The 14497-nt window shown below is 43.7% G+C and overlaps 1 protein-coding gene across 1 annotated transcript; it reads right to left on the reverse strand.

The window, feature by feature from the left end:
- Nucleotides 1-435: 435 nt before the first annotated feature.
- On the reverse strand, nt 436-9579 carry LOC306934891 (aquaporin-7-like; the record flags this gene model as incomplete). Its single annotated transcript, XM_079517700.1, has 6 exons — nt 436-616; nt 1157-1374; nt 1986-2104; nt 7490-7627; nt 8113-8239; nt 9463-9579. 6 exons carry the CDS (start codon nt 9577-9579, stop codon nt 442-444), a joined length of 894 nt encoding a protein of 297 aa, XP_079373826.1. The 3' UTR covers nt 436-441.
- Between the last annotated feature and the right edge of the window lie 4918 nt (nt 9580-14497).

Genomic DNA, 14497 nt, shown 5'->3' on the forward strand with positions numbered 1-14497 from the left:
ACAGTAGGATACAACACAGAAATGTGTGTGGGGGCCTGGGCCGTGGCTCAGTGGTCCAGGCACCTTGGCCGGCAGCCCGAGCCTGGCAGTGTGCCGCGGGCTCGACTCCCGATCCCGACGGCCTTTACTGCATGTCACTCCCCCATCTCTCTCCCCCATTTCCCGTCAGCCTTATGGGGTTTCATTCTCTTTCAGATAATTAAACTGGCTTGACTTTCCTGAATTCTTGCTCCATGAAAAACTAAATCAATGTTCATTTTCTCCCATCATGGAATGTTATCGGCTAAAATGCAAACAACACATACTTTAGGTACGCACACACACACACACACACACACACACACACACACACACATCTCACTGCTAGGGCCTCATACACACACATCAATACAGATGCTCTTCTGCTTTTCCAGAGGCTGCGACTTGTCCGTAAGCTCCTCCTCATCCTGCCCTCCTCATCCTGCTCCTCCTGCTCCTCCTCATCCTGCCCTCATCCTGCCCTTGGTCACAAAGCGAGGGATGGTGCAACTCCACGAAGGCCTTGTAGGCCCCTGCCCCCATGACCCCTCCCACAAGGGGGGCTACTACAGGCACCCACCACCATGCGTTTCCAGCCCTGTGTGTGAGTGTGGAGAGAAAAGAGAAAATAGATTGAGTATCTCACAAAAGCAAACGTTGCTCTTTCGAAACTTTTTATTTTATTTTTGTATTGTATTTAAGTGTGCGTGTGACGTGCGTGCGTGTGCTTGTACAGTATTACTACACTACCCGGGTCACTACACACACAAAGTATAGTAGAATTTCAGAAATAGATTGTGAGGACCATTTTTAGGCCAAGAATTCTTTTTTTAATGGTTATACAGTAAACATCATGATATACTGTATTTAGGCTTGATTTGTGCAATGCACACCTGAAATGGCAGATCTGCATCACAGTGCTTTCTGAGCTTGTAGATCAGCTATTTTGAGTGCATGAAACAGGCACTTGAGGGTTAGGGTTAAAAACGGCAAAAGTGGTAAAACATTGCTTTTATAAAAAGCAAGCACATTCCTTTTCAGATGGGGGTCCGCAGCCAAACACATCAGTTTGGGGACCCTGGGGTCCATGACACGCAAGTATATAAGTGCACTGTCCCGCTAGAGAGATATATATTACCTGAAGACGTCCGTTCCCCAGCCCGCCATGGCGGTGAAGACTCTGGGCGCCAGGTCTCTGGTGGGGTTGATGGCGTAGCCGCTGTTGCTGCCATGCGAGATGCCAATGAGCAGCACCAGGAGGCCCTTGGCCAGGGGCTCGCTGCCCGCCGCCGCGGGCTGGTTCCTCCGGTCCGTCAGAGCCATCAGACACAGCAGCAGAAAGAACGTGCCAAACACCTGGCAGTGGCACACACACACACACACGTCAACACAGAGATAATCACACCGTCATCCATCACACACACACACACACGCATCAACACAGACATAATCACACCATCATCTATCACACACACACACACACACACATACACACACACAGACACACACAAACACAGACACATGCGTCAAACACAGAGATAATCACACCATCATACATCACACACACACGCATTGTGTGCTGTCTGCCACTGTTATTATGATCACCTAATTATATGAGGTAATTGCTTCTTTTTTTCTTTTCTTTTTGCATAATCGTCATAATTGCTTGGATGTTGAAAAGTATTCATACATTTTCAGATTAATAGCAGAAATAGCATGATCTACAAGCTCACAATGCCTTGCGATGCGATGAGTTGTGAGCTTGTAGATCGGCTATTTCCGCAATTTTGAAAGTAAGCCATGCAGGGGTTTTCAACAGGGGGTCCGGGATCCCTAGGGGATCCTCAGAGTCAGAGTTACTACAGGAGGCCAAAGAATAGAACTTTAGCAATGTGTCCATGCTTCATCTCTCTCTCTCTCAGCTAGGGGGTCCAGCTTGGGCTAGTTGTAAGCATAGGCATGCTCACCTGGTCGATTAAACCACCCTGTACAGTGAGGTATGGTGCAGGGTAGGTGGCAAAGATCCCAGCCGTGGCTTTGGAACCGGTCACTGTCAGGTTCCCTCCGCTGAACTCATGTATGGCATCTGTAATCACATAGTAAGTGAGAGAAGGTCATTCTCAGCGTTTATTATTTTGTTTTTTCGTGTCAAGGACGCCCAAATTGATTTGGCCGCAGACCCCCATCTGAGAAGGTTTTTGGCCAGCAACGCCCAGAAGAGAAGATTTGTGGGGTTGTTTGTTTTTTAAGCTAAATTATTCACATTTTTCCAAATATGTTTTGAGATTTTTGAGGGGTGCTAGCCCCTCCTATATCCAGCTTTTAGTCAGTGTAAGTTCACAAACTTTGTCCTACACAAACATTAAATTCCCATTGACAATGAATGGACAATTTTACGTCAGTGTCTATTTTACGTCATGATGATAAGAGTGCCACGTCAGCTTGCGTCACTTCGTGCCACGCTGCCCGTGAAACTAAATAGTGAAGGTCTGCTATTTTTTAATAGCCAGCATATAAATTAATGAAATGGTTAAAATGATTGTGATGCTGGAATTCCCTCAAGGACCCCTGGTCCCCTGGGGGTCCCTGGACCCCACTTTGAGTACCGCTGGTCTTGTACACTGGTTTTGGGGCCTCGATCCTCCATTTTGGGGCCTCGATGCCCTCCCCTCCAAGAATAAATGTTCAACCAGTGAATCTAATAAACATTACACACAACTCTAACAATTACTAGTAGCATTCGTTTGGGATTTTATATGCTATTCAACATTTTAAATAGGCCTATTTATCTATTTGGTTTTGGACAAAGGACAGAGGAGGGATAGAGAGTATAGCCTATATCGGTAGAAGGATTCTGAGTTTGGAACTGCCAGGCAGGAGGCCTAGACTAGAGAAAGAAGTGTGAAGGAGGACATGAATTTAGTTGGTGTGAGAGAACAGGGGGAGATGGAGGCAGATGATTCACTAGTGGTGACCCCTGAAGGAGCACAGCTGGAGATCTATTGAAAATATTAATATTTTCTATTGGAAGTATTTAGCTGGCTATGAACATCGGCCATTTGATAATATGTGAATGTTTTCAAAATAGCGAATCTACAAGCTCACAGCGCTTGTAGATTTGCAATACGTTTTTTTAAATGGCATCTTTGAGCTTCGGTCTATGCCTTTTCGATCAACCAAAAAAGAAAGGTTGGATGTAATGTTAAATGTAATGATTAGTTATACTTTTAATATAAACTAAATTAAACTAAAAACTTGTTTTTGAAACATTGTAACAAAACAACACAAATCTTGTATGAGCTCTAGAATTCTGTTCTTAATATCTGGCACAAAATATTTTCAGATGGGGGTTCCGTGCCCAAATTTAAATACATAGGCTATTGGAGGTTCTTGACATTTATGAAGGAACATTGGGAACATTATGAAGCAAGCCCAAACTAGAAAAAGTGCCCAGCTTCTGGGCACAGGTCTCCACCAGGAGGATAGGAGTGTGAGTGTGATGTTTGGCAAAATGTTTAGGAGCAATATAAACGTGTGTGTGTGTGTGTGTGTGTGTGTGTGTGTGTGTGACGTGGCTTGGCCTGTTGTAGCGCCACCATGAGGCTGATTTGAAAACTGTCAAGTGGCATTTCTTCCAAAGCCTAGTGGGAATACGCATGCACAGTTTCACCACAATCGGACGCTGCGTTGAGTAGTTGTGGCGATTTGTACAAAACGGGTACAAAGCGGGCTACTCCTGAAAAGTTTAGAAGCCAATCGTAGCCAATGAGGGTGGATTATGATAAATCAAACAAACCCGTCTTGATCACATGACTATGGAGAGCATGTGTACCGATTTGCGTGAAATTTGGATACAATCTGAAGGAGTAATATTAGAAAATGTGTTTTACATATGTCGTCCTCCTGGTGGCGCTATAAAGAGCAGATGTGAAAAATTCCAGGAAAAGGTTTTTCCTTGGCCTCTAGGGAGTTGGCATACAAAGTTATCCACAGATCCGTGCAGTTAGAGGTAAAAACACTTTTCGGCCAGTTATAGCGCATGAGGCTGCAGAGATTAAAATAGGGTGCATTTTGCATCCCAAAACGCAGTTTATAGTTTAGGGACGCAATAAAACAACGACCTATGCATCCACGGGATGCACTACTACTGTACTGTTTTTTTATTCTAGTTTATTTTGCTAGCTTTAGTTATAATAATCATTTCTTCTTCTGTTTTCTACATGGAATAGTTTACCACATTATAACCATATAAAATGAAATGGGAGTTAAATGCTGCAATTTGTAAAAATGGGACTCATCAAATGTCCCTGGGACTCATCTAAAAGACCATCCCTGCATCCCGCGACTCATTACATTGAAAACCTATTTACATCACTGAGGCTGAGTTGAAAATGTTCACGTTTCATTTCTTCCTCGGCCTAGTGGGAATGTGCGTGCGCAATGTCACGGAAATCAGACGATGTGTTCATGATTTGCAGCATTTTGTTTGAAACTGAGCACTCCTGCGAACTTTGGAAGCCAATATTAGCCAATCAGGATGGAGTCTGAGAAATCTGAAAGACCCGTTTCGTTGAATGGCTCTAGAGAGACTGTGTACCAATTTGCGTGATGTTTGGACGAAATCTGTAGGTGTACTGTCCAAAAACTTGTTTTGCACAAAGCGGCCTCCTGGTGGCGCTATAACAGGCCGTTCTGGAAATTTTGGGGCAGAGGTTCATCGTTGGCATCCAGGGAGTGTGTGTGCAAAATTTGGCATCGACCGGGTTAATGGTGCCGGAGATTAGCTGGTCACAGACGGAAGGACGGACGCACGGACGGACGGAGTGCAAAACATACTCTCTCCCCAAGCCTTCGGCCTGGTGGAGACAATAAGCAGCTATACTCTTCAGAAACAAGCTACTTTTACAGAAAAACAAACCACCAGCCTTTTTACTTTTTCCATAGGAAAAGTCGAGAAGTCTGGTGACAATTGCTAAGGAATTGACGTCATCAGCCAGCGCCGCTCCATCATGCATTTGTTTCTCACTTGTTGATAAACAAAACTGCTGCAGCTATAGTTCGAGACTCGAGAATGTAAACAAACATTTTACCGCAAACATGTGTGACAGCATGACAGATACAGGCAGCTACACTAGTGTACAAGTTGTAGTTGACGTACAGTACACCTGCCGGCTGTGTGGGGTGAGTTTACTAAACAGCAAGGGAAGGTTGCAGGCAATGCGTGCTCTGTTTGGAACTAATACGCAGCCACTGTGGCGACGGTTCTCCAGCGTCGGGGTGTCCCTGGTGGACCGGCCCGGTCTGTCGCCACGCATATGCGCGGCCGGGTGCTACAATGCGCTACTGAGAGTAGAGAAATGTTGGACCACGTTGAAAAAGTGGCAGGCAGAGCACAACAGCCAAGCACAGTGCCAAGCCAAGTACGACACTGCTGTCGAGGAGGAGGATATAAACGAGATGGAGATGAGGATGGACAGTGGCATTCCTTCTGAAGGTCCCCCCATCAACCCTTCTGATGGTCCCCCCATCAATCCTTCTGAAGGTCTTCCCATCAACCACAATGAAGGTCTCCCCATCATCAGCCTCTCTGAAGGTCCCCCCATCAACCCATTTGCATTAAAGAGGTATCCAGACCCCCAGTACAAGAAAAGACTTAGTAATACAGAGGTATGTAACTCTGGTTCTCAACATGTGAGAGTGCTTAGATGACAAACAAAAAAAGTAATCAACAAACTATACTATAAAACTGGTAAAACATTGGCCCAAAAAATAGCTGATTTACAAATGCGAGGCATTGTGAGCTTGTAATAATAATAATAATAATAATAATAATAATAAACTTTATTTATATAGCACCTTTTAAAAAAAATTTACTTACAAAGTAATTGCAATTATTTGAGATAATCACAATTATGTTGCATAATCATCATAATCGTTTCCTTGTTGAAAAATGTTTATACATTTTAAAATATGTTCTAAAAATAGCAGATATAAGCTGTAAGCATCAGTTATTTCCGCCATTTTCACATTTCTTTGAAAGTATAAAATGATTAAATATGTCAGTAATGTCTGTATATTTAAGTTATTTGTCATATCTGACCCGTGCAACTTTTGATTATGAAGCCTAAATAAGGCGGGGTTTTTTTTTCAACTATTACATTGTTAATCGCAATTACTTAATTTATTGCCAAGTTAAATGTTTTTAATCGTGCCAGTCATATTGCTTCACCTTCCTTCTCATAGGTGTATATCCAGTACCCCAGCAAAAGAGTGAGGCTACAGTGTGATACAGACGTGTCTGGAATCATTGAGCACCTCGCCAAGGGGAAGTGGAGGACGGCAGCCAAGCAGATTTTACTGCACTCGTATCTCGTTGAGGAATTGAAACCTGGATTCCTACAGATTGTCGATGGAGAGTGCCGCGTTCTCTGTGACCACAAGCAGAGTTTCGTGCTGCGCCGCTCTCCCGCGGATCAATTCAAGACTTTTTCATTCGCCGCCCTGGACAGTGACCTGAAGCGCCTGGCTCCGTTCATCTCCTCCATCTTCTCCACCATCACAAGGAACAGGTCTCAGCTCACTGCCTGTGCGGCTGTGGCCATCGCTCTCAGAGGGAGAGCGAACCGCTTGTCTGCGTTTTCCTACTACGTGAACAATGTGCTGCAGTTTGGTGGTGCCAGGGAGTCGGCGTTTAAAAGATTGTCCAAGCTAGGAATAACAACATCTCATACCTGTGCCATTCGAAATAAATTTGATTTTCGGAGAAGAGGATATCTTGGATATCTCGCCGGTAAAACTAAGACTGACGAAATGGCGGCTGGAGGTGTGGTTTAGGTTCTGTGTCATGTGCTATTTTCCATACACCTTGAAAACCTTAAATTGAATGCATTTGAGTATGTTTTCTTTTTTTTTTTACATTTTGACACCAAAGATCTGGTATGGGCCCAGTCCCTGGCACAAAATAATTTCAGCTCTAGGTCCACGGCCAAATAGATCAATTTTGGGGGTTCTTGACATGACAAAGTTTGAGAAGAGGGAAAAAATTATGGAGCCAATTAGTTTAAGTATAGTGTTTAATCTGCTGATATGCATACAATGTTTTGTGGGCACACTGCAGTTTTCATTAACTGAAGTAAGAACTACCCTGTGCTAGTGTGCTTTGACTAATTAAGCCCAAACCACACCGTCGTGTCGGGACAAAACCGTTTTAAGGTAAACCACACTCATTGAGTTGCAAGGAGTTGCATTGCTGTGACCCTTTAGTGTGGTTTGGGCATAAGGCTTGTCACATGTTTCATAATTATCCATCTCTGTTCTGGTATCTACCTCTTTTATAGTCTTTCTTTTGTATCATTTGGCAATAAATGGAAATATTCAATTGACACGAAAATTTGATTGATTCTGATCATTTATTCTGATGTAATCACGCAAATATAGTTTCCATCGTTGTGTGTGACGTGTGTGTCCTTACCGTAGTAAACCAAGTAAACCGTCCCGGCAGCCAGGAATGAGCCCAGAAACTGTGTGACAACGTACAGCGGCAGCATCCTCCACGCCAGACGGCCAAACACGCACATGGTAAACGACACTGCCGCATTCATATGTGCCCCTGGTACAACGGAAGAGTGAAGGTTATTTATGTCGGAATCGCACACTTCAGTAACTTTAAATACTTACAACCTGCCGTCGCCATTTGGCCGTGTCATTGTAAGATTCCTTAGGTAAAGATCACAGGTAAAGAACCTACCGTCGGTCTACTCTGAACAATAGGCAATCAAAATAACAATCTGTACATTTAACCCATTAAAACCGGGGAAGCATCTGTGTCATTTTAGATTTTAGCCTTGGCTATTCAAAGATCAAGATCTACAGGCTCACACCGCGTAACTTCGTCCCGTGCTGCAAGTATGTACATCTGCTATTTAGTTTTGGACAATTTTGAAAGAAAATGTAATTGTGACAACTGATTCAGATGGCATTTTGTATAGAATCGGCCTCTGGTCTGATACCAGGTAGCCTATCTGTTTAAATAACATGCTATCTAAATTGCGTTTTTAACTTTGTGGTCAGCTCACTTCATCCCTATTAACCTACCTGAGACCTTCCCTCCGACGTGAACTCCCATGGCCACGCCCAGACCGAAGCCCAGGTTGATGCTGATGTACTGGCCAAACTCTCCCTGGCCTGTGACTACCTGGGCCACAGAACCCAAGCCAAACACCTGGAAGAGGACATCACAATCATTCATTAGTGTCAGAAGGCCAGTTGTCTGGATCAACGACAGGTCTGCTCAAGAGGGGCGTAACAGGGGCGTAACAAAAAAAAAAAAGCTAAACAGATTCCAGGTCTGGTCAGCCGCGGACGTGTGCAGGAAACGAACACGCGCGCGGCAATTTCACGGGGCCGCACCCACATAAATACACTTGCTTTGTCAACCCTCGACTCCGCACGTACAGAAAAAATCACACCCGTGTGAACTGAGTGGTGCATGGTCTTATATAGTCTGATCAGCTATGTCAGTGACGTCACACACTAACCATAGCAACCATGCTCACCTGTGCACGGACACAAACACACACGGGTACTAACAAAGCCAGTTGTTGGAGTGGTTTGCACCACTCAAAAAAAATCGAATGAATTACTAGGCGTGTTAAATCGCTGCCCGCTTGAAAGGACCCTTAGTGTCACTGTCACATCAAAAGTTTACGGGTGGGGGGGGGGGGGGGGGCAAGGAGAGAAAAGTAAGACAGAATTTAAAAGATCACACCCATGTGAAGTGAGTGAGAGTTAAATCTCCTTAAAACTGCAGGAGGTGAAGTCCAGTGCCTGCATGTGACTCCAAGTGTAACTATGCACAGTGGGCAGTGGTGGAAAAGGTTGTGTTACACATTTACACAGTCCGTAAAATGGGAACAGTGCGCGCATGTGCGCGTGTGTGTGTCATGCAGCGGTCTAAGTTTAGGCTTTGATATGACAGGTGGCTAACACGTGACCTCAACATGTGGCAATGCCATGCTGTTGAGACAATTAAGCCAGTGTTTTCCCGGACAGGGGAGGGCCATGCATGGTTATCACCAGGCTGGTCATGGATTTTGACATTCCTAATCAACAGCAAGCACATGGTGTTCAAAGACTATACCATGTGTGTGTGATTCAGGAAAAGCCGTAGATAACTCTGTATGTCACCAAACTTACAACATTAACCACTTGTAAAAGCCCTCTAGACTTAGATAGTAAACTGGACCATGGTTGGCTAAGTATAAATAGAACAAAAATAGCCCATCATTCTACAAGCTTGTACACTGTACACAGCCAGCCTGCGTAGTAAATTCTTCACAGTAAAGTCCTGAGCCAGAGAGAGTGAACAAATCAAACCACAACCCATAAATGGTACATGTGGTTCCATTAGTTCACTCTCTCTGCAGGTGAAATAAACTCTCTTACCATCATGACATATGTGCACAGGGTCTCGGCGAGTCCCACTCGAAAAACCTCATTCTTGATCCAAGCCTTGCGGCCCTTCTTCTGAGGGCCCGGAAGTGCTGCTGGCCGCTCGTTCATTCTTTCCTCTTCTTTCCACCCTAATTTACTTGGGTTGATTTTCAGTTTTTGCTTTGTTTTCATGTACAAGTTAAAAGTTACTATAGTCCCTTCAGTTAACTGACGAGGACGAAATCGTCCTCGTCTGTAGAGGCCCTTAGCTCTATTCCACAAAAACGCATCACTTTTTGCTGATCCCCTCTGCTTGCATCTCCCTCTCTGACCCTCTCTCTCTCTCTTTATATCTCTCTCCTCTCTCTGTCTCCCTCTCTGACCCTCTCTCTCTCTCTTTATATCTGTAGTGAGTACCCCATGAAGTGTGTTCAAAGGTTAAGGCCTCAGCCCCCTCCTCCCTGTGACAAAGTCACACACACAGGGCGTCCAATAGTTCAATGTCTCGGACTCAGCTAACAGGGTGAACAGGGTGAACAGCTAACAGAAGGCATACTGCCTTGTTATTAGAAAAAACAAATCCTACACGTTTTGTAAGAAAGCCTTTGGTCACAAAATGTTTTAGGACATGTTGGTTTGTGAAATTGTGAATGCAGTGGCGTGTTAGAATTCTATTTTTAATAGGCTACTAATGCTTAGTTTAACAGCCACAAGGTCATGACTGCTTCCTATAGGAAAGGTATTATGGCTTGCTTGGCACTACTCTACAGTTTATGGCATGGTGACAAGTGACAACCAGGTCAAGGATGCGTCTGAGTCATTGCCTCAGAGGTTTTGTTCCTGTTGGCTAGACGGTAGACCAGTGGTTCACAGCTCAGTCAAGACCCAAAAGAGAAATTTGATCTCCCCCGTGAGTCCAGGACACAAACTAGTGAATATAGCTGATCTATACAAGCTGCAATTTTCCACTACTTCTTAAACTTCTTCTGGAATGTTGTGGGAAATATGAACTCAAATCTATATAGTATATTGTTCCATGCTAGTCTGTCTGGTTGTGTCTGTGAGCAACGATACCTTGGCCTGAAAGCCTGCCTTAATCCAATCAACCCTTTGATCAAGTTGTATGTAAAAGACCATGTCACACCTATTGTTTGTTATGAGACCCTGTTGGGCCTGAATAGGTATCACTGGGTAGTTCCTGTCTCAGGAGGGGGGCGACGGCCAAGACAGTCAGGGCGTCTGTATTGTATTGTTGTTTATATGTTTATCTGTGGACCTGCTTCTGAGGTATAAGAGAGGACCTACGGAGAAGCTGAGGGGAGGGGAGTGGGATGGAGACGACGAGAGAGAGATGTACTGAGAGAGAAAGTTGGAGTGATACAGGCTAAGCCTGCTAGACTAGTAGATGTTGTTTGCTTGTTGCTGTTCTTCTGAATAAACTTCTAAGATATACATTCACCCGGATGGACATATATTATTTCCATAATAATGGCCAAACTTTTTTACATTTAAATGACAGCCAAACCTGAAATCATCATCTTTGGTCATGATGGCACCTCCATCACTTCCCATACTTTTGGCAGGTTGAATTGTTTTTGGTTATTTATTTATTTATTCTGTTATAATTCGGTTAGATGTCCCTTTGCCTGGCTGGCCTCTCACATTCTGAAAACTTCCTCAGCTCAAATATAGGCTACATTTGGGGAGCCTTATTTTTTCTTTTCCCTTTTTAAGCCTCTTCAGTCTTTCTTTCTTTCTTTCTTTCTCTTTCTTTCTTTCTTTCTCTTTCTTTCTTTCTTTCTTTCTTTCTTTTACATATACAACAGTAAAAACTATACGATCCCTTTCCTGTTAATGGAAATAATGATGTGTCAATAATATGTAGCCTATTCCTCACCAACAAACCGGAGGCAGAATTCAAAGAACAATGCAGGTTTAACTATACCTACCGGTAGCCAGCACAGGTTCTAGTATGAACACAAAACTAAGAAAAGACAATAGTTTAATATGTTATAAAAGCAGAATAGGCTAACCATTCTAGTCTTATACTGAAGGAAATAAATCCTAGAATCTGAATTTGACCCTGACAAGAATTTTATTTCAATGTCAGAGCCTGCTGCAAAGTATTTGAATAAAGCTTGCAAAATGTCAGACTTTGATTGAAATATTTATTAACAGTTTGCAGAATTACAGTACATTTCAAGCACAAACTCAATACAAAGACTGTTAACTGTGAGTGGACGACCCAATTAAGCATTACACTTGTTTACAAGAGGGTCCACCATGTTCAATTCATCAAAACATTTAGAGACTTACAAATAGACACTTCTATATAGTCAAAGAACAGAACAGACTGGGTTTGATCAACTTACTGCAGAGCATTGCCATCCTGTTCTAAACTAAAACTTCCTCTTCTTTCCCCATCCCCCCCCCCCCCCACACACACACACTTTCCCCTCCCCTCATGTGTCCCCCTCTCCCCTTTCCGTCCAGTGCTGTGTTCACGTGGACCAACTTGCTGGTGGTGGTGATGGAGCTGGAAGGCTCCAAGCAGGAGGCTCTGGACCTGGTGTCCCTCGTCACCAATGTGGTGCTGGAAGAGTCGGGGTGGTGGTCGACCCCGGGGTCATCCCCATCAACTCGCAGGGTTTTTGTATGAATAACAGATCTTTGATCCCAGGGTGGCTGATAGCCAAACAGATTGTTATTGTACATTAATACTCTGTGCAATTACCATTTATTTTTTATTTAGTAAAACTATGAATGTCAGTTGCGTTTGCCTGTGCACTTATGCCATATGTAGCAGAGTGGCTCAGAGCCTCTGCCTGATGGCCTCAAAAGTCTAATATTTCCCCCTGTCCAGAGGGATATCCCTTTGGTCTAGTGGTTAAGATGTTGGACTTTCACGCAGGCGACCAGAGTTCAAATCCCGGGCGTTACACATAGCACACAGTACAAATACCCTGGCTCAAAAAAGCCTCACATGTTTAACATTTCCCATTTGATTAGCCTTGTTGCTTTGCGTTTTGGTTAGTGTGTTCTGAATGTTGCAAATGGAAATATATAACTTTTTTCCCCCAGCAATCATGTAAGCAGGAACAGTTCTACAGTATACAACAACATATGTATATGTCCTAAATGAAATGTTAACCAGATTCTTTTGTTTTACCTACAGTCATGTTCTTAAATCTTCAGGATGTTTTGTGCTGCATGCTGATTGCAGCAAATCATTCCTGTGGTTGTATTTAATGGTTCCACCCTTAACTTCCTTAGTTTGTTCTTTTCAAGTATGTGACATCATGTCATGTAGAATTTCATCAGAACTAATATTCAATAGGAGTAACAGTACAGATTGTTTGAGTGGGCCATGTCCATGTGATCATTTGAACACGAGATGATGGAGAGCCCAATCCAATCATTCATGCATTAGTAAGCCAAATGTAATGTCTCGAATTAAACCAGGTATTTAACTTGATAATGAATCCTCAGATGTTTGATAGGAAATGAATGGCTATACTTGATATGAACATCAACCATTACAAACATGCATTTCTATCCCCAAATTATTATTTTTGTATTATTCTGTGAATGATTGTTAAGAATGTTACATCTTCTACACAAACTGACAAATAAATGGTAGACAATGTGGGTTATAGATGCAGGTCAGATTTGAGTGCCATCAACATTGAATGAGTGTTTTCAAATGTCCTGAGCATGTAGGCTACTGTACAAGGCAGTTAACCTGACTCTGCCAGATTGCTGCAGTATTGAGTTCACAAGGAGGAACTCACTGCTGCCACCAGCTGGCGGAGTCAGGTTACAAGGCAGTACTTCATGTGCTTAGTCTGGCATGTTATCCTGTTTAAAAAATGCACCATTTCAATCTCTAGGTCGTCCTCAGACGAGCCCTCCATTTACATGGTCGCTTCCAGTCATCCCGGTTCTCCATACATCTGGCCAGTTCGTTGGTACTTTGCGCTCCTGCGTCATTCTTGAGTACATCCACAGGTTAGTGTGGGACGTCCTCGTGATCGATGCCCGTGTGTTGGTTTGTTCCCACAGCTGGCAGTTCTTGATGTCTTTCAGTGTCCTGCTAGTCTCATTCTCCTGGCTGCTATTTTCTGACTCACCCTTGGTATTCCCTCATACAGAATCGTGTTGGGAACATGTACACTCTTACCGATGTTAAGTACTGCATGCAACATTCTTGTGTAGGCGTAGCACTAGCCCCATATGTGACCTCAGTCCCTACACTCATTATGTAGCTCCGAGATGAGGTCCCACCCACCGTGTTAGCCTTCAGCCGCATTTCAGAACCGGCGCATGGTGTCCACTAGGCACGTTGCTTACCCTTTTATGCACATCGTATCCAAAAAGTAAAGGTCCGATTTCTGACAGAAAAGGCGCTGAGGGCTGATTTCACCCAACACCTTGCGTCAGCCACTTCCATGTTTTTCAAGGACGTTCTGTGCATTAGCGCCTCCCATGGTCGAATGTGGAATTAGATTTTCCAACTGACTTCAGTTCAGTCGACATTCGACCAGGGGAGGCGCTAATGTGCACAACTTCCTTGAAAAATATGGAAGCGGCTGACTAAACAAGCGATTTAAATGCTCGTTTCAACCCGTAACTTGGATTTTCTTGTCCGGAACTAAAGTTAAATTAGTTTTTTAGCTTAAATTTAAGGCTAACACGGTGCATGGGACCTCATCTCGGAGCTACAGAATAAGCGTAGGGATTGAGGTCACATATGGGGCTCTAGTGTAGCACCCGCCAAGAGACTTCTGCAGGGTTGGCTTCAGGGTCCAGCATTCACTGCCGTATAGAAGAACACACTCCACCCTTGCGTAAAAGAAGCTGAGTTTGATTTGACCACTCCACTTGAGTTTTAAATGAACACTCCATATTTTACTGTGTACCTTCTCCCCCTTCCTCATGTAAGGGATAATATTTGCCTAGGTGGTCATTGTCGGGAGATAATTCACAGACACGGGGTTTAACATCCGACGTGAAGCGGAGGTGGTGGTTAATCACCCTGAATGTGAAA

This window comes from Electrona antarctica (genome assembly GCF_951216825.1).
Source record: "Electrona antarctica genome assembly, chromosome: 13".
Classification (NCBI taxonomy): domain Eukaryota; kingdom Metazoa; phylum Chordata; class Actinopteri; order Myctophiformes; family Myctophidae; genus Electrona; species Electrona antarctica.